This window comes from Haliaeetus albicilla, chromosome 21, assembly GCF_947461875.1.
Source record: "Haliaeetus albicilla chromosome 21, bHalAlb1.1, whole genome shotgun sequence".
Taxonomy (NCBI): Eukaryota; Metazoa; Chordata; class Aves; order Accipitriformes; family Accipitridae; genus Haliaeetus; species Haliaeetus albicilla.
In genome coordinates this window covers 2000599-2019966 of record NC_091503.1, presented here as the reverse complement: position 1 = coordinate 2019966, position 19368 = coordinate 2000599, and the positions used below count along the sequence as shown (strand labels likewise).

Below are 19368 nucleotides of genomic sequence, written 5' to 3'. Positions count from 1 at the left end.
CAAATTTTACTCCATAAAACAGTCATCTTCCCTGTTCCTGAATTAACAGTTCCCACACACTACACTGGCAGTGCAGGAACAAAACGAGCGTGTCTGGATATGAACGGGTCATGCTGCGACTCGCCTTTCTCCTTTGATGCTCTGTTTACCAACGCGCGCGTGCACACACATGCTCTATAAAGTCTTTTTTAACTCTTCCTTTTATATTCCTTCTGTGATTTCTGGATCTAGGGTTCATACTTGTAAGTCTGTACCCCTGTTTCAATGTTCCTGTCAGGCTTCTCTGTACTTTAAAGGTTCCCTATAAAAGATCTTTCTCCTCCTCCAGGCTAAAGAACTAATCTCTTTTGGCTCATTTCCTTTACAATATATGTGCTTCTGCCTGCTCTTAGGTATCTTTAGTCTGTTTCTATGAGTGTTCATTATCAGCATGCAGCATGGTAAAGGTCTCTTCAGATCTGCTTGTGTTTGTCTAATGGAAGGGTTTAATATAATTTTTAAAATCCAAAGAAAAGTGAAACTATGCACATATTTTCCAGTTTATGTTCACTAGGCTTTTCTGTGGCAAGGAAATAAATTAACTGTTCCCAGAACTAATTTTGTGGTGCCCAGGACCACTTTGCCTTACAAACACTAGAAATATTTTTCTAATTATTTTTCTCCTTTCGTCTCATTTCCTTTAAATCTGGACAGCCTACCCCATCTTGCTGTGTACCAGTTCTCACCTGTCGCTATTATTCAGTTCAGGAGTTTAAGGGAGCCTTGTGAGTGTTCTGCAGAGTGTGTTATTCTCACCCCATGATCCTTGGCTGTTGTTGACCATAACAAACATATTTTAAAATGTTACCAAGTTAACTAGAATGTTGCTAAAAACAAATGTGACTGAGGTCTATCGGCAATATCACTGTGCCGGAAACAGCTCTCCCAAGTTACCCTCATAAATGGAAAAGAAAAACAGAAGAATGTTTTCCATGTAACTGTGCCTTTATATTAATAGTGTAGAGCTTGACCTCCTACTCAAACTGGGGTAAGGGTAAAGGTAATTTTTTTGTCCATTTATTTTTTCAAAAATGAGTACACAAGTATATTAAGTTGGCTTTCTTTCTGGAAACCACCCACTCTGATTATGTAAAAAAAAAAAAAGTTCTTTCTGCTTCTTTGGCTCTGTCATTGTCTTGCAGTTTTTCAGGACCCCAGTAGATTCATGCCACTGAAAAGTAGGAGTAACTGGAAACCCAGATCATTTTCTTCTTCTGGACTGTGTCACAGTCAGGAATACTCTGGTTGCTGTTTCTGTGTGTGTCAAGAAAAACCAGTATTCTTGGGTGTACTATTGAGATTGTTTTTTTCCAGGCAAGAGTCTCTAACAACAGGATCATCTTGCAGTCTTCAGGTTAGTCAGAATTCACCCATCTGAACTTAAGTTCGTCAACGCTTTCTGCAGGAGAACATTTTCACGTGTGCTTTCACCATGTGTTGTCTCCCTGTGTGCTGACTGCTGCCCTGTGTATTGCATGTGTACGTACTCTTTTACAGTAATCTCATCTTTTTCTGCAAGACTTCTAAATTTTTCCAGGTAATGCCTTTCATAATCTCTTTTCAATGGCAGTGCTTAAGCTGCTACCTGCTGCTTGTTCTGTCCCTCAGAACAGATCTCGTGCTCTCCTCGGGATGCTATTTTTAGAGTGCTCATTCCTTTAAGTGCCTCACCAGGGAAGCTTTTATGCTCTGAAATATAATATAGTTCTGAAGATGATGCTAATGATAGACAGTGCTTTACATGTAAATAATGAAGGCATACCTATGGAATCTTCATAGGATGCAATGATCCACAACATCTGAAACACTGAAAGCGCTGTACACCACCATGGATTTGGAACCTGTGGAAGGAAACCTCAAAGAAATGGAAGATGATAAGTATATTAAAAGTAGACAGTTACCGGGTGCCCTGTGAAGAGATGGCATCGAGCTTCAGACTACTTTTAATACATCGTGCACGCTAGACAATACAAACCTAGTTACCTGCAGAAAAGTTCTTCACAAACATAAAACCAAATCTTTCTTTGGGCTTACTATTGTGGTCGCTGACAGATGCACAAAGTGGAGTTCAGCCCAGTATTAAAACTCCAGTCATTTACCTGTGTGAATCCTTTAATACTTGAGAGTTTTGCCTTTCCCGTCCAGCGAAGCACAGGGCACAGACACATCTCTAAGAGTTGTGACACCTCAGTACAGGGGAGTAGTTTCCAGTCCTGCAGCCTGCTACACTTTGTCCCCAGAAAATACATGTTGAGGGCATAGGTATCGTTCTTTTTTTGGCAGTGCATGGGGTTCTCGTATAATAAAATTGACTGTTTCAGTCTTCCTCAGAAGATAAGGTTTACAAAATAGCATGGGGAAAAATGTTCAGATTTTAGTGAATGCAATTTTGAAATTTTCCTTTTACAGTATACTTCTTCAGTTCTTCACTTAGCTCTCAAGTGTGTATTTTCTTGAACTCCTTCCGAAGTGACTGATATGGGTATTGATGGGGTGGTCAATTTTTAAATAAGTGTTCAACTTGACTAAAAGCTACTAGTAGCAAAACTACTGCAATTGGACAGTAAAACCAGATGTATCTATTTCAGACAGCAGCTGTGGATGCAGTTGAAGTTTTCTATACTTAAAAAAAAAAAAATCCCATACACAGCTAGGGAGTTTGTTTCTTAAACCATAAAACAGGAGAAACTTTCTGTAACATTGAAGTCACTTTCTCGTTGGTTTTCTCTGTAAAGAAAGTAGAAGTTAATTTCTTTGGTTTATGATTTATCCAATTTCAGTAAAAGAACCAGGGAGTTGCCACTAATCCTTACTTTATTTCTTATTATGCAGCCCATTATATACACATGCGGCACTATGTCATTTCTTTTCCTTTCTTCACTAAGAAGAAACAGGCTGACTTCTTAGCTTCATGCTCCTCTTGAGTTCCCAATCTGTGATCATGCTTGTCAACCCAGAATCTAGCCCGAAATCTGATTTTTGATTGGAAGTGACACTTTTGAAATGAACCTGACCTTCTCTTTCACCTTCTGTCAGGAGCCTTAAGGTATAACAGCAACATTTCAAGTTATATATCATTATGAATTGACTGGCACACCTCTTCAGCATGCTTGCTAAATGGGCTGTAAATTCTTCTATCCAGGTGAAACAGCAGGTTTAAGGCAATAATATTTCAAAAAGAATAAAAAATAAAGCTGTCAGATGTACCTTTTCATGTGGTGAGACCACTATTTTACCAAGCATATTTCAATCTGGGTTTAGCTAATCATCTAAGCTGAGATTAGGGATGAAAGGCTGTGTTGCCAGTATGTTCTGCTCAGGAAAGATGTTATTTCCCCTTGTTGCTTCCTTGTTTTGCACAAGGTGGCTATGCCAAGTGTTGATTAGCAAGAAATCAACTATCTCAAGCAGCTCCTTACAGAGCTTTTTAGTGACCATTTCTAAATTCTTGCTTGCCTACACAGAAACATCTCATAGACCCTGGGAATCTCTCAGTAGCACATATGACCAAGTTGTTTTCAAAGTCAAAACTACAAGGTTATTAAATATAATTTCTATTTGTCAATTTGTGGAATACAGCGCAAAGCCCATTAGCTTCAGCTTTGTATGGAGAGGAGAGGAGTGAGGAGAAGGAGATGTAGTGAGATGCCAAGGACTATTGTCCCTGGATTGAACTCCATCCTGGTTTATTTGGGAGGGGTCTGGTTTTAAGCGAAGACAAAATGCACAAATCGAATAAAATTATTTTTCTTCGCTAAGCATAATAATATAAAAAAAGGTTGAATAAAGGCATCAACAGTTATTTTAAGAATGTAATATATAATCTGAAGTATAATTTGGATTTATTCTTATCTCACATTAATAATAAAGTTTCAAAACATTGGAATGTTTTGAACGCATTCCAAACACCTTTCCCAAAATTGTAACCGTTACGTCAGCTTGGGGAGGTTACTGTTATTTATGCAATAAACCGTATCCAAAAATTGCCCAGTTTTGTTGGGACTATGTGTTGCTGGACCACAGCAGCTCTGCCCTCTCCCACCCTACTCCTGTAGTCTCTCTGTCAGTCGACACCTTCATTTATATTCACCACCTCTCTTTAGGCCTGGATGTCTAAACTGAAATTTGACTTGCTTTAAGTAGTGGCATTTCTGCCTCCTTTTGTATCAGCTGCATAGATTCCCATCACTCCTGAAAGCACTCTGTGATTTTGATGAATTTTTGTTGCTTGACTTTAGATTTCTGCTCTTGACAGCATTGGCCAACGCATCTCTTGGACAAGCGTTTCCAAAAGAGGTTGTTGGACTGATATGCCTAAGGACAGCTGGCATACACTGCCACAGCCACTAAGATCTGCAGGGTGAGAAATCATTGTCCTCTCAGGGGGCCTGGTAGTTTAAAAGTCTTTGGCATTTCAAAAATGCTTTTGATGAGCACTGTTTCATTGCTGATATAAATTTTGTCACTGCTGCTACAAAGAGCATAGCCACAGCTTATCAGACTATCTCAAATGTCTAGATCATTGAAGAGAGACAAAGATGGTTTTAGGCATTGCTGGGATTTTTTTGAGGATTTTCCTAGACTTTCTTTTTTAAGTAGTGGTATTTTGCACAGGCTGGGGAAAAGTACTCATATTTTAAAAATGAAAATAAAACACTTGTTTTGTTATCAGAGGAAAGTGTCTTGTCGTGTAATACTCCTTAAAGACAAACCCCACCAACCTGAGGTTGTTAGTACAAAAACCAAAATACAGAGAGTGCACTTCTCTTACTGAGTTGAAGCCTTCCCTGGTATTCAGTACAATTACACTATAAACATGGATTTGCTTTTAAGAAAATGAGAAAGAAGGTGGTAGATAATCTGTTGTGGGCATGGAGGAGCATTTTGATGAGTGATGTTTTTCTCCTCTCGAAGTTCCATAGTAATGTGAAAACTTTGGAATCTTTATTAGAGTACTCTTACTCTCAGAAGTCTGTTGTTCTTGAAGATCTTTATATTTGGCTTTTTATTCTTCTTGACTTTCATCTTTTCTTTGCACCAGTTTCAGGAAATGAGAGATTTGTATCTCACCCACATAACAAACAGTTTGTCAGCTTCTACCACAATATATGTGGGTAATTTTGGCTGAAGGAGGGAAGCCTAGAAGGAATATTTGTTTATGACTTTTTTTCTTCCTTAGCATAAGCTAGGAAGAGTAATTACATCCACAGCCTACCTCAGATAGACCTTACTGATCATTCCTGATGGTCTGCAACAATACAGTGACTGTTCCAGTAATTCACTGGGTAGAGTTGTTTAGCACGCTGCCTCGGCTCATTAATATTGAGCAATGTGAACTACAAAGCAACTTCTGCCATGCCTTAGCCACCGTTTCAGAAAACGGACTGTAATACCGTTTCGTGATATTTTTTTCACTGAGTCAATTGATGCTTCTATTTATGAAATACAAAATAAATGGGTGAAGATCAGGTAAACCTCCTTTGCAATAGCTTGTTTTCTGACCCGTGTCAGTCCTGCACACCCTGCAACAGTTGGGCTGTTCGGCTGCAGGCGCTGGTCTCGGCTACACGGAAGATGCCAGAAGCCATTAACCCCTTCAGTGATGAGTTAGCCAAGTCCGCACATGCAGGAGCAGAGAGGAGCTGACACACGCAGACAGGGGGTATGTGACGGGTCGCAGTTGGTTGTGCCCTCTACCTCCAAGAAGGCGGCTGCGGTGCTGCCACCCATTATCGCAAGACCGCAAAGAGGCTGCCTGTCGTGGTTTAACACGTATATTCCGCATGGTGGGCAGCGACGCCGTCCCTGCGCGGGCTGCTCAGGGCACGCACGCCGCGCCTGAAGAACGGCGCGGGGCATTACCCGGTGTCGCTGGATTTACTCCATCATCACTGCACGTGCACGTGCGGTACCAAAGACTTCCATCACCCTCACAGGGACTGTGAGGCATCACGGTGTCTTGAGAAAAAGGTACTCCTCCGCAGTTGGTGATAAATTAATGCAGTTGTGCTAAAAGTGAGTCACAAGAAGGGCAGGGAAATAGAGTAATCTGTCTCACTTTTTTTTTTTTTTTTGGTAAATGTTTTCTCATTACTGGGCAGAATGGCAAAACCACATTAAATATTAATTTATCTGCAAGTATAATTTCCAGTGTTTTATATGTACCAGCACAGCATGAACATATTTACAGCTCTATTTGTATCAGCTGATTTTCAGCAGTCCTTGGGATTATAAGAGTGTAAATACCCAAGTTTAAAAAAAAGTTACGTCCCCACATATGCACAAAAGATCTGATACATTTGGTACATTATATGTACTTTTTTCCCTGAAATAATATAGTAAATACCCTGTGCAAACACTGCTCAGTTGCATAACGCGTCCATAATTCGTGCAATGGATTGGAATGAGATGGATGAAGACCTGAATGTGTGCCCTTGGATATCCCAAGTCATTCATTAGTGGACTTACTAAGGAACAAAGTCTAAATCTGGTGTGAGGTCAGGTTTGACCTGTAAGATATGTTTCTCATTTGTTTTCCAAGAAATTCTGACAGTGCAAATGATTGAATTCCGAGAGTTAAAATAAGAAGCAGGTTTTAATGTATTTTTTATGAGCTGACGAGAAGTCATTTCTGGCAAGGATGGTGATTTATATGGAGAAAAGAGGAGAACAGTCACATGCGGTGAAATCAACCTATTGGTTTAAAGGCAGAAATGTATTAAAAAATTCAAAGGCACAGCCCTATAATAGTGTCATTTAAAGGGATTGTTTCTCCAGAAGGCAATTTTCCTGTAGTTTCTCAACCACCACTGAGTATTGCTGTGCCAGTTCTTTTAAACTATGGTAACTTTTGTCCAGTGCAGTGAGTTTCATAACTGAGCAGCTTTCTGGTTTTCTGCTCCTGTGTATTAAATGGACCCACTAGCTTTCTGCTTTGGTGTTTGTTCTGCTTTAATTTAGAAAAAAATAGTGGTTTTCATTCTCAATGACAGTAATCTAGTAAGACCTTGTTAAAATTAAGTTATGTTAGTTGTTATTAGATAAGACTTGATTGATTGTCCCTTAAACTATATGTAGATTTTTAAAATTAGCTTTAACAAAATTATGATTGATACTTCCTGAAAATGAAAGATTCTAGGTCTTTCCCAGTACAAGTATTGTTGTGTTATTTGACTTATAACTAATTAAATTAACTGTTGCAGATCTAAACAAGGAATTAATTTGGCTTGTGCTGTCTTTGCGTGTCTGGTAGATGTTTAATGTTATGATACACATTTTTTATCTACATAATAACAGTAAGCTCTAACCCAAGGCATTAAAAGGTTTATTTTGTATTGTATCATACAATCTGGACATGTCAGAGGTGTTAGAAAATAAATTATTAAAAAGTCAAGGCTTGTTCCTAACAGTGGTATTAAGGCTATGAATTTTCGAAATCCCTTTACCTGTACAAAGCAAAGCAAAATATACTTTACATATATAGATAGAAATCACATTTAAAATTTCATTTAAAGTCCATTCCACACCTTACTTTTGTTTAAAAAAGAAAGAAAAGTCCTTGAATTTCCTTCTTTTAAGATGTTTCATGCTTAGGTGCAACTATTGTGCATTCCACTGGAGAAGTGAGTCACTGTTCTCCTGAAATAAAGTTTCTCTTTCTGGTAAGAGTGGGGTTCGTGCAATAACCTGTTTGGTGTCCAGGTTTTAATATTGCCCATTTTGGATATCAGACTATTTTCATGGCAAAAGTATGTGATGAGATGGAAAGTCTGTTTTGTGAGAGGTTCTGCTGACTACATCGGAACCTCAGACCATGCGGCTGGCTGGCTGTATGGTCGAATGCCTCTGGCACTCGCGCGGTGAGAAGCCAGAAGAAGTTACGCAGTTGAGGAAGACTTGTCTCACTTGGATCTGTCAGGGGATGGAGGACTCATGGCCTTGAATGATTTAGTTTTCCACAGTAGTGGTTTGTGTTGTTTTTTCCCTCAGGAGAAAAGAGAGGATGCGGAGAACTGAGCAGGACGTGGAAAAGGAAAATCTCTTCTTCCCATGCAAGTTCTAGATTTGCCTCTTAAGATACATTCACGTTCATTGGGCTTGTGTTCCCACCCAAAAAAATACATGCAGGGAAAAGTGGTTTTGTTATGTCAGCTAGCTAAAACACTGTGATTTCTGCCAATGCTATAGCTCTTCTGTAAGGAGTGTTGAGTAGGAAATTTGGTTTCTCTGCGAAGAACCACATGATATGCTGAAGTTGAGAACGGCTGCTTGCAGGCAGATGCCTTCATGCACGCACACGTAGAGGTTACAGCCTCAACTGAGGCAATTCTCGAGTATTTCGCCGTTCCTTGCTGACAATCTGATTTCTACTTTCCAACAGTGGGATGGCGTAGGACCTCTCCCAGACTGTGCAGAACCACCCAAAGGAATCCAGATGCTGTGGCACCCTTCAATAGTCAAACCCTACCTCACACTTCTTTCTGAGTGCTCAAATCCAGACACGCTGGAGGGGGCAGCAGGGGCACTGCAGAACTTGGCTGCTGGGAGTTGGAAGGTAGGATTGTTAACCTGATACGTATTTCTTTTTCAATTCGGAAAAACCCCTACAGATAACAGCAAATTGGTGATAAATATGTATCTGAATGCTCCTGGTAGTGGAGTAACCTTCTGTTTTCACAGAACTATCTGCAGTCAAATTTGAGATAGTATTTTAAGTCCTCTGAATTGATACAGATAGTCGTGTCATAACAGAAGTCAGCAGACAGCAGTGAAAATCATATTGGTCGAGTCAAGTATGAAAAATTGCCGCTGAAAACCAATATCCAAATGAGGAGCAGCAACTTCTTTATGAATCTGGGTGACAGAGCCATGAAAAATGAGCCAAAAATATCACCAGTGACAATCAAATGAAACGGTATTGTTTTGTCACTGCAGAAACTGGTTGACATTCTCTCTCTTAAGAGAAACCAGGCGAGAGGAGGGCAAAATATAAATGATGTGACACCACCACAAGTAATCTTACCATCTACTTTTTTTAAAATATGAGACGTTACTAAAATACATGGACAATATGATTAAATATGTACAATGAGCAAGGAAATGCTCAATCAAGGCACTTTATTCCAGCTAATCCCACTTTTCAATTATATTCAAAAGATCCATTTTTCTCTCATGTATTATTTGCAGTGAATTGAGAAAAAAATTTAAGAACTCATTTATTAGGTTTTGAAAATACTCTAAATTTGGAACAAATCAGTAAAATTCAAGGTAACAGTTGAGCCTTCTTTTTAGGGCAATTCTTTCATTTCTTTCCTAATGGTAAACTGGTTTGGGTGAATTGTATAAATATAATGCATTGATTTTAAGTTAACTCTCAGTGGGAATTTTTCTCATTTACTATGAAAACACAGATGTATGGGGAAATGCAGTTATCAAGGTTATGTCTCAGAAGGTATCCTGTTTGATTTTAAGCAGTTGGGCATTAGTATGCGATATGTAAATACCATTTTAATTAGGCATTCATTTTGAAGTGTTAGTCCTGACGCTAATAAATTGCTTTTTTTTCCCATAAAGTTTTATTGGAAGTTGATTTGGCACATTCAGTAGATCTTCAGCGGCATGTGATTTTTTTTTTTTTTTGAGCACTGTGTTCCACCAAACTTATAAAATGCCTTTAACTATTGCTTTCAGTGACATGAAATGAGTAACAAATTATCTGTCCAGTGATTTTTGTCCTACGAAATGCTATGTATACACTGCGCCTGAAAATCATTACACTTTTATTATTCTCGTATTGTAGACCACATCAGATTGTGTAATCCTGGCACAGAAACAGGATAAATGTGTTTTATCCATCTGGGAATGGGTGTAGTCCTGGTCCAAATGAGAAAACAATGCATACATATTTGCCGGGACTAATAGGAGTGCTAAAATCCAAGTGGTGCCCCTTCTCCCATTTCTAATAAATTGTATATCTGTCATCCTTTAGTTGGCAGAAGTGTACAGGGAGAGGAAGGAAAGCTCCACAGAGCTCTTTGGCAGGTGCCGGGTTAGAAAAACTGATTTGAACTTTAATACTATCTGCACTGATACCATGGGAAAAGCTCAGTTGTTCTCATGTTGCTCTATTTTTCTAAAGATTCACCAATTCCATTACAAGTGATGTGCAGACACAGAATGAATATCCTTAATTTCACATGTCATACTAGCCATTTTTGTGAGGGGAATAATCCTCTTTGGGGATTACATAAGCATTGATGTTTCCACCTTTTGACCTCTCCTTTCCACTGCTGCAGTCTTCTGGATAGAAAATGACTGAAATAAAAGACAGAAAACTCTTAAAGGAAGAGGTTATTCCAAAGGGAGATTTTCATTTTTTTAGTTCCTCCAAGAAATTGTAATTGTATAAAGAATGGGAAAAGATTTTTTTTTTTTTAACTTGAAATCTTTCAAGAAGAACTTTGTGATGGGCTGAAAGAGAGAAAAAGAGCAAACTGCATGAAAATAAATAACGTTGCTATTAATATTAATAGCAATGGCAATTGTGGGGGTTTTCCAATTAGCATTATTTTAATGCCAGAAGAATCCCAGAATATATGAGGCAGCCAGTGCACCAGGCATGCCCCCACACTTCCGAAGATACAGTCTCTTCTGGAAAAAAATACAGTGCAGTTGATACACTTGCATAATTCTTTCCTAGCTGTTTCACCCTTTTGGTTCCTCTGGTATAAAGCTGTCTAATCATCTTCAGTGACCCAGAGGTAAAGCTTTTACCACAGGCAGAGCTTAGCCAATGCCATTGTGAAGGGAAAGTGAGCAGATAAAAGGAAGCTTGAATAATTTTTAAAAAATAAAAAATTGTGTAGGGGATTTAGATAAATGTCTGCCACTAGAATTAACAGATGATATGTCTCTAAATCCCCTAGACTGCTTTCGAAAATTTCAAACACAAAAAGAAAGCAGCAGTACGTAGCTTTAAGGATTAATAGCTGAGAGAGGCTGAAAGTTTTCATTATTTCAAGGAAAATAGTTTCTCATTGATACACACACATAAAATCAACACATGCACATAATAAATCTTAATCTGTAGGACATTTTTAGCACTGTTTCAGTTGCAGGAATTCCTTCTAAAGCCAAAAACTAACAAAAAAGGAAAAAGTGTGACATACATATATTTGCATATAATTTTTCTATGTCAAGCTTTGGACCAAAGTCTTGCCATATATTACCCATCTGCAAAGTAAGCTTGTTTTTTTTACAATGGCTAGGACGATATTTTGTCTGTGCAATTATTGTTAGAAGCAAGACAATTTATAATGAATCAAAAAAGGAGCATATTGGTGACAAATACATTAACAGGTCCAAATGAAAGTTTACCATTAAAACAGGGTACTGACCTGAGGTGTGAGGAAGGATATTTTCAATGTGAGAATTTAACCTGGGATAGATCACCTCTGTGTATCTTGACTTTGATGTATATTCTGAAGAAGAGATTGACAGCTTATACACAAAGCAGAACTCATTTTGGAAGAGGCTGTTTCAAGTGAATGTGGAAATTCGTTCATCTCGCTCTTCTGCACCAAGATGTCATATAGGGAGGACACCGGTATTGGAATCTGAAGGAACCAAACCCATTTCTTTCATGAAAAAGTGCACGCGTATCCTCACAGATCTCTCTTTTTTTATTCATGTGCTTACTTGATGCATCTATGCAAAATACGAATGGCCCTTCTGGAATAATATATATGGAGACAGCCAAATAATGTGAGCCTTTGGGGGAGATTTGACAAATTAGTTTTCCACATCGCTGCCAGGATACCACTTTTTAGGTCTGACTACTGCTTTGCGCAGCGGTGTGCAATACTAGCAGTTGGTCACTGCGCATCCCCCTCCGGATGGGCGCGATGGCCACGAGCAGTAGGCACTCCAGGGAGGACGCATCCAAACTACGGTCAGGTTCTCAGCGCTGTGTGTGCGGACACCTACCCGCTTCTGCAGAAGTCAGCTGCTCCTTGGGGCTGGGTGGGTTTCTGTTTGAGGGGAGTCATTGCTTCCCAAGATATTTTCTCCCATCGAATCATAACCGGGGTAATTTCACTGTATCCTAAACTTCCTACAGGTAGAAGGAGCAACACATAAAAAGGCCGGCCATTGCTTTTGGGTTTGCTTTCTGTCATCGCCACTCCGAGATATTTTTTTTTTCCAAAAGTAGACTTTTCGAATTATACTTAATATGAGCTTGCATTTTAAAGCTGCTTAGTAATATGAATTAAAAATCTAGGCAAATACATTCCTCATCAAGCTTATCTGGAGTTTTCCCTGAGCGAGTAAGGCTTGAGACACGCCTTTGGAAGCAGTGGAGACTCTTTACTTCCCATTAGGTATCGACTTTCATTGGGAGCTCTGTTAGTTTTCTTTGCCACTTAATTTGGGTTTAACCAAGTTTGTGCAAAACCACACAAATAAAAATAGGAGGTTTGCTGACTCACTCAGCTGTATTCTGAAAATACTTGCCTGCTTATTAAGAAATTTCTCTCACTGTAGCACTTCAAACCTGAAGTCCTTTCTGCAACCTCATATCATTATTTATTTTAATATCTTGGATTAAAAAAATTACAAGGTATAAAATTACAAGACTCATCCTGTAAAAGGAAATCTCCATAGATCTTTTTATATGTAGTCTGGCATCAGTATTTTTCCTTAGATGGTGGGAATAAAAATGGAAAGTTCTTTTTACTTTTCACCTTGGTCAATAGGCTATTAATACATTAAATCTACTGAGCATGTAAGAAGTTATATGCAAAATGTCCTAGAGTTAACGATGTCAAGAATCCAAGGTTATGTCCCTTCTGAACAAAATCTCCCTCTCAGGAAGAGACACTAGGATATCTGTATATTACTACGTCTGTCTATATGTATCTGACAGCTAAATTTAGGCTGATGTCAGTTTATCTGCGAGAGACATTTCTGCAATACCTGCTGCTGTGAACTCATAGAATCACAGAACGGGTGAGGCTGGCAGGGACCTCAGGAGGTCGTCTGGTCCAACCGTGTGCTCGAGAAGGGTCACCTAGAGCTGGTTGCCTTGGACCTTGTCTAGACAGTTTTTTGACTGTCTCCAAGGCTGGAGACTTCACAACCTCCCTGGGCAACCTGTGCCAGTGCTTGGTCACCCTCACAGTGAAAAAGCATTTCCTGGTGCAAACCTCCTGTGTTTCGGTTTGTTCCCATTGCCTCTGGTCCTACAATATTATCTTTTCTATTACATGCAGTTAAAAACACAGAGATGTCACCACAAGTAGGATTTCCTTAGTTTTGTCAAACCCTTAAAAATAATTTCTTCAGTCATGTGATCCTGTTTTGTTTCTAAAATATTATCATAACTTATATGGGTAATGCATACCTTTAGAAAACAGAAAACAAGATCTGCTATGTTTCTGTTGCAATGTAATGGCTTACATCAGAACAGGTAGCACACCTCCTCTGGGCCTTGGTTAGTCCCTTCTGTGTGCCCAGGCTTCTGTCCCAGTTACTTTGCAGGCTTTACAAATTATCCTCATCTGCTTTAATGACAGTATGACCAGCTTCGTTTTCCTGAGTGTCTGTTCATAGAATAATAGAATTGTTTAGGTTGGAAGAGACCTTTAAGATCATCGAGTCCAGACATTAACCCAGCACTGCCAAATCCACCACTAAACCATGTCCCTAAGCATCACGTCCGAATGTCTTTGAAATCCCTCCAGGGATGGTGACTCGACCACTTCCCTGGGCAGCCTGTTCCAATGCTTGACAACCCTTTCACTGAAGAAATTTTTTCCTAATATCCAACCTAAACCTACCCTGGTGCAACTTGAGGCCATTTCCTCTTGTCCTATCGCTTGTTACTCGATAGAAGAGACTGACCCCCACCCCGCTCCAACCCCCTTTCAGGCAGCTGTAGAGAGCGATCAGGTCTCCCCTCAGCCTCCTCTTCTCCAGACTAAACAGCCCCAGTTCCCTCAGCCGCTCCTCATAAGACTTGTGCTCCAGACCCCTCACCAGCTTCGTTGCCCTTCTCCGGACACACTCCAGCCCCTCCATGTCTTTCCTGCAGTGAGGGGCCCAAAACCGAACACGGTACTCGAGGTGTCACCTCACCAGTGCCGAGTACTGGGGGACGATCCCTGTCCTGCTCCTGCTGGCCACACTATTTCTTCTACAAGCCAGGATGCTGTTGGCCTTCTTGGCCACCTGGGCACACTGCTGGCTCATATTCAGCTGGCACCCCCAGGTCCTTTTCCACCGGGCAGCTTTCCAGCCGCTCTTCCCCAAGCCTGTAGCGCTGCATGGGGTTGTTGTGACCCAAGTGCAGGACCCGGCACTGAGCCTTGTTGACCCTCATACAACTGGCCTCGGCCCATCTTTCCAGACCCTTCTGTAGAACCTTCCTACTCTCAAGCAGATCAACACTCCCACCCAACTTGGTGTCGTCTTCCTCTGAGTTGCCTGCCCTTTCTTCCAAAGGTCATAAACTCTCTGTTTTTTTCCCTGAGTTCCAGCCAAAGCTCTCTGCTCAGTGAGGCCAGTCATCTTTCCCACCCGCTCGTCTTTCGGCACATGGGGACAGCCTGTTCCTGCGCCTTTAAGATTTCCTTTTTGAAGAATGTCCAGCCTTCCTGGACTCCTTCGCCCTTCAGGACTGCCTCCCAAGGGACTCTGTCAATGGGTCTCCCAAACTGGCCAGCCTGCCCTCCAGAAGTCCAAGGTGGCAGTTCTGCTGAACCCCCTTCTTACTTCTCCTTGGGCTCCTTAACATCAGAAACAAGTGCTGCTCTATTTCAGTCTTGCAGTCGTCTGAGGCCATAGGATTCCTTAGCTAGTTCTTTGCACCTCCTTTCCTTTCACTTCCATGTTTGATCATACTCAGCAGGGAATGATAAAGCTCTTTGGTTAGACAACTGAATGTCCCTGCCTTTGATCCCCAACAGGTACAATACCCATGTGAATGGGGTTTATGGGTCATTGGCCTGATCTCTTGAGATAGCTAGATGCAGTCTCGGTCTTTGTTCCTTAGGCAAGCAACTACATATATTTTCTTAATTCCATCCTAGAGAAATCTGACTCTCATGGGAGCAAGAGCTCCATTAAGTAAATTATTAGATAAGGAAACTGAAAACATAAAAGGGACTGATTCAGTCACAAGGTCAGCGCAGCTACTTCAAAGAGTAGTATGAAAAGAGTTTCAAGCTCCTTACCATCCAGACTCTTGCAGATAATGAGTAATTATTGTCTAAAATAGCAGACATCTGGGTTATCAATCTTCCTCTTATCAGGCAAGGACATATTGTGGGTTCCTTGCCAGACTTTTCCGATGACTCCAGTTATTTGCATATTAACCTTTTGGAGTTTCATCAGGCTATTCCAGAAGAAAGTTTTTTGGATTACAGTGAAAAGGCTCGCATTCATTTTCTCCAGAATACTAGTATTATGAATCCTTATGTGATAGGAGGGAGAAGATGGCTTATAACACATCATATAGTCAACAAAGGCAAACTTTTTAAATAACCAGTGCTTTATTCTGTCAGGAATTTTACCTGGGTGGAATCCTCCCCTGTAGATGAGGCAGTATCAATTAATACAGGGAAATGTATTGGCTCTATAGGAAGGAAGACAAGATTCAAGGGACAGGACAATATTCATGAAGCAAGACCTGCTGCTGCAAACACCCCTATCACAGACTTCACGAGGAGATCAGCATGGACGTCAGTTTGTGGAGCAGGAGCACAGTAGCCCATGGCCAATTCATGCTCAAAGTAACCGCTTACTACATTCAGTCAGTTTGTGTCCCATAAGATGTGTCACTTTTGTCTCAAAGCCTTTCTTTTTTAATGATATTAGGTACAGTGTTTGGAAAAGTCATTGTAATGGTTCTCAGATCATTTTGAATACACAGTACATACTTGTACTGCAGAACCAAGAATGATGACGTGCAATGGCAGTTCCTTCCGAACTTTACCTTTCTCAAACATTTAAGATATCTTCTGTTAACATCATTTTCATTTTCTCTAATTTATTTATTTAACTGTATACCTTTACCTACCAGATTTTTTCCTTTCTCTTTAAACTTGACTAAGGTCATGGAGCAAGAGGACAGTAACTAGTTAATACTTTTCTCTTGTCCCAGTGCAAAGATGTAGAGAACTTACTGGTGGCCTACCAGATGGGATCATGTCTGAGAACAGAACACTGCAGTCAGGGAGCAGAAAGTCCCTGGGAAGTGCTTGCTCTCTTCAGAAATTGCAAAAAGATAACCAAGATTTCAGAGCCTTGCTCTCTGTCAGGTGGCATGACTTCTCAGGGATCCCAGTAGAGTTATTTGAGTAAAGTAGATCTGTAATTTTCTAAGTGGAATGTAAAAATGTAAAAATATTATCTTTTTTTTTTTCCTGATGCATGTATTACATTAAGTATGATCAGACAAAGAGGAATACTGATCTTTGATTACTCATTGATCTTTGATTATTCAACATGCAGTTCTCTTCCATGGTCTATTGTTCCACTGTTAGCAGACAGCCCCTTTCTAAGCCTCTCCTAGCAAATTCTGAGTCTCTCTAATCTTCCTGGTTCTGTTGGTAATTTAGTTTACTTTGTCATGCTTGCTGCCCTGATTTGGCTTTCATTTTGCAGTTTATGCCTCAGCAATTCCCTTTAATGTTTGGTATCTCAATAGTCTTTGAGTCACATTGTTGAACTGTACCAAAGCAATGCAAATTCTGGTCAAAACTGAAGTATGTGATGGTGAAATATTCTCAAGGTACTCTGGTAACATTGATGTCAGTGGCAGGAAAGTGAATGCATTCAAAATATCAAGCATGTACAATTGTTGGTATTCCTTGGAGGGGGGGTTGTGGGTTTATTTTGGTGGGTTTTTTTCATTTTCATTTTGTGCTGGAAATGTCTTCATTTTTTGATTTGTTCTGCTGTGGTGGTGATTCGTAGGAGAATAAAGAAAACCATATGAAACACTAAAAGGAGTTAACTGCCTATAAGCTTTTTAATTTTTCTGAAAAAAATAAGTAAGTCTTATCTAGATTAATTACTGCTCTGTTGAGTTTCAGCCTAATGTAATCTTAATCCCTAGAGGCGTTCAGCTCTGGAAAGGGTCCTTTATAATAACTGTGACAAACTAAAAAGTAATTTTCCGGTTTACTGTCTTTTTCTACTTGATTACTATGACAAAAATAAAAAGGGAACTACTAATGAGAGTGGACATAGAGATGCACGAGGTACCTTCAAAGTGATGTATAGTAGTTATGCCCCCCGAATTCAGTTACCTGTTAAGAGTATTCATGCACAGATTGTGGCTCCTGTGCTTGTCTCTGATAATTTAGCCACAATCTGATGCAACAATAATGATTTTATTTTATTTTTTGGCTCCTTGTTCCCTCTAAAGTGTTTGCTGTTCCCATAGGAGCCCTTTCTCTTTACAAACTGAACAGCTATTTGATCGTTGACACTGCCACTGATTTGTGGAATAACAGGATGATTAAGTATATTGGCAGAATGCCTCATTTACCTACTGAAAGGCAACAAACCCTTTGTCTCTTCTTTTTTATGATTTTTCATCTCTTCTCTTTTGTACTTCACTGAGCTCATATTAGCAATTGACCTGCAATGTGGAAACGCGGGTGCATTTCACGACAGCTTTAGGCAAACAAAAGGATCATCAGTATACGCAAGAGCAAATCAATTTTTCCATTCTCTGCGAGAATAAAATAGCTGTTTTGAGGCATCTCAATTTGAGCGTTCCTGAAATCCTCACAGCGCAACGTGATTGCTTGCAGAGACTTGTCCTAATTGGCAGCTTAAGGAAAGAGATACAGACAGTTCTTACCACTTTCCACATGGGAAGTTCTCCAGAGATTGTTGAAACAATTAATAGACATTTCTGTCTTTCTGCCTAAGGTGCATGACTTGAAAACGCAGATGAAATGATAGCAAATCACACATTGAGGAGTCTGTGAACTTCTCCCCAAGCGGATGATATCCTCTGGAAAAAGAGAGCTGGGGGAGAGGAATGCGCAGGGGAGAGGAGAGGTTTCGTACATACTTTCCTCTCTTTCTCCCTTTGGTTTATGTATGTGTGTGCATATGTGCATCTGTGAGACATTATATCTGGATTTTTCCCCTATGAAAACTTTGGAGCTGTATTTTTTACTATTGTGATCAAATTAATTGGTTCATTACAGATGCTGAAGGCTTGCATGTCATTTTTTCAGTAAGGAGGTTTATATTTTCTCTTTTTTTCATACTAAGTTATTTCAATGTTTCTCCTACAATGTCTTCTACTCTCCCTAGAGTTAAAAAAACTTTCTTAATTTGTTTCTTTTAAACTTTTGTTTTGGAATGGATGATGAAAAGACTACAACCCAAGAAGTCCATTGTAAACCTGGGTTTCATAAAACAAGTGCTTGTGCTTTCCCTTGCTAACTGACTAAAAAAAAACCAAAGGAAAACTGTTTACTGAGGGGGTTTATATGGAGGTTGTTATAATATAGTGAATAATCTGTAAGATCATTTTAGATTCTCTCTGGTATTGAATAGACTCAAATAAGTTTTTTTAAAGCAACAAACACCCTGAGTGATTCCCCATGTAATCCGTATTGGAGGTGCTACATCCATGATGTCCTTTCGCAATGAATGACAGCACCTTTCTGTACACTGTCTGCTAGCTTGAACTCTTACTCAACCAGGCAGGCTCACTCCTTTCTCAGAATAGTCTCACTGCTACCACGAACTCTCACTCCGGCAGTCACCTTGTAATCACAGCAGGCACGGCGGAGGCCTCCCCTGGGAGAGGTGTAGAAAATCCAGCGATGGGAGTTTTTCAGTGCAAAGAGCTATTGCTTTGGGTACTCCCAGCTGCAGGTGAGAGTGTGTTTAACTGGCAGGTAAATATGTGTTTATTAAAACAGGAAGCTTAGAAAGATTAATTTGGTGTTTTCATAGCATCCCTTATATTTAATACCTCATTAAAATCAAGGTATAGGAAAGAAATTATTTTTCAGCAGATACTTTCTGTTAAACTCACTGATCCTTAAGATGTGTTTTAGTTTTTTTCTGGTGATTATCTGATACACTGGTTCTAGAGAAGAGACTGGGGCAGAAAGCACAGAATAAGATCAATCAAGAATGCTGCTACCGCTTCTCTCACCTAAGAGCTATTTGCTTCGCTGCAGAAAATGATGGCACATTTACGTTTTAGACGTATTACATTACTGTGCTCAGTGATGCCAAGAACCTCATGTCCCATTTACCTGACTTGAAAGCTTATCGTAACCATTATCACTT

General features: G+C 39.8%; 1 protein-coding gene across 7 annotated transcripts in view; it reads left to right on the top strand.

The window, feature by feature from the left end:
• CTNND2 (catenin delta 2) overlaps nucleotides 1-19368 on the top strand; it is a 658470-nt gene that overhangs the window by 560389 nt on the left and 78713 nt on the right. For all 7 annotated transcript variants that reach the window (XM_069808867.1, XM_069808868.1, XM_069808866.1 and 4 more), the window contains one exon: nucleotides 8420-8593. In XM_069808867.1, coding sequence (XP_069664968.1) covers nucleotides 8420-8593 — 174 coding nt within the window. The remainder of the gene's footprint in view (nucleotides 1-8419; nucleotides 8594-19368) is intronic.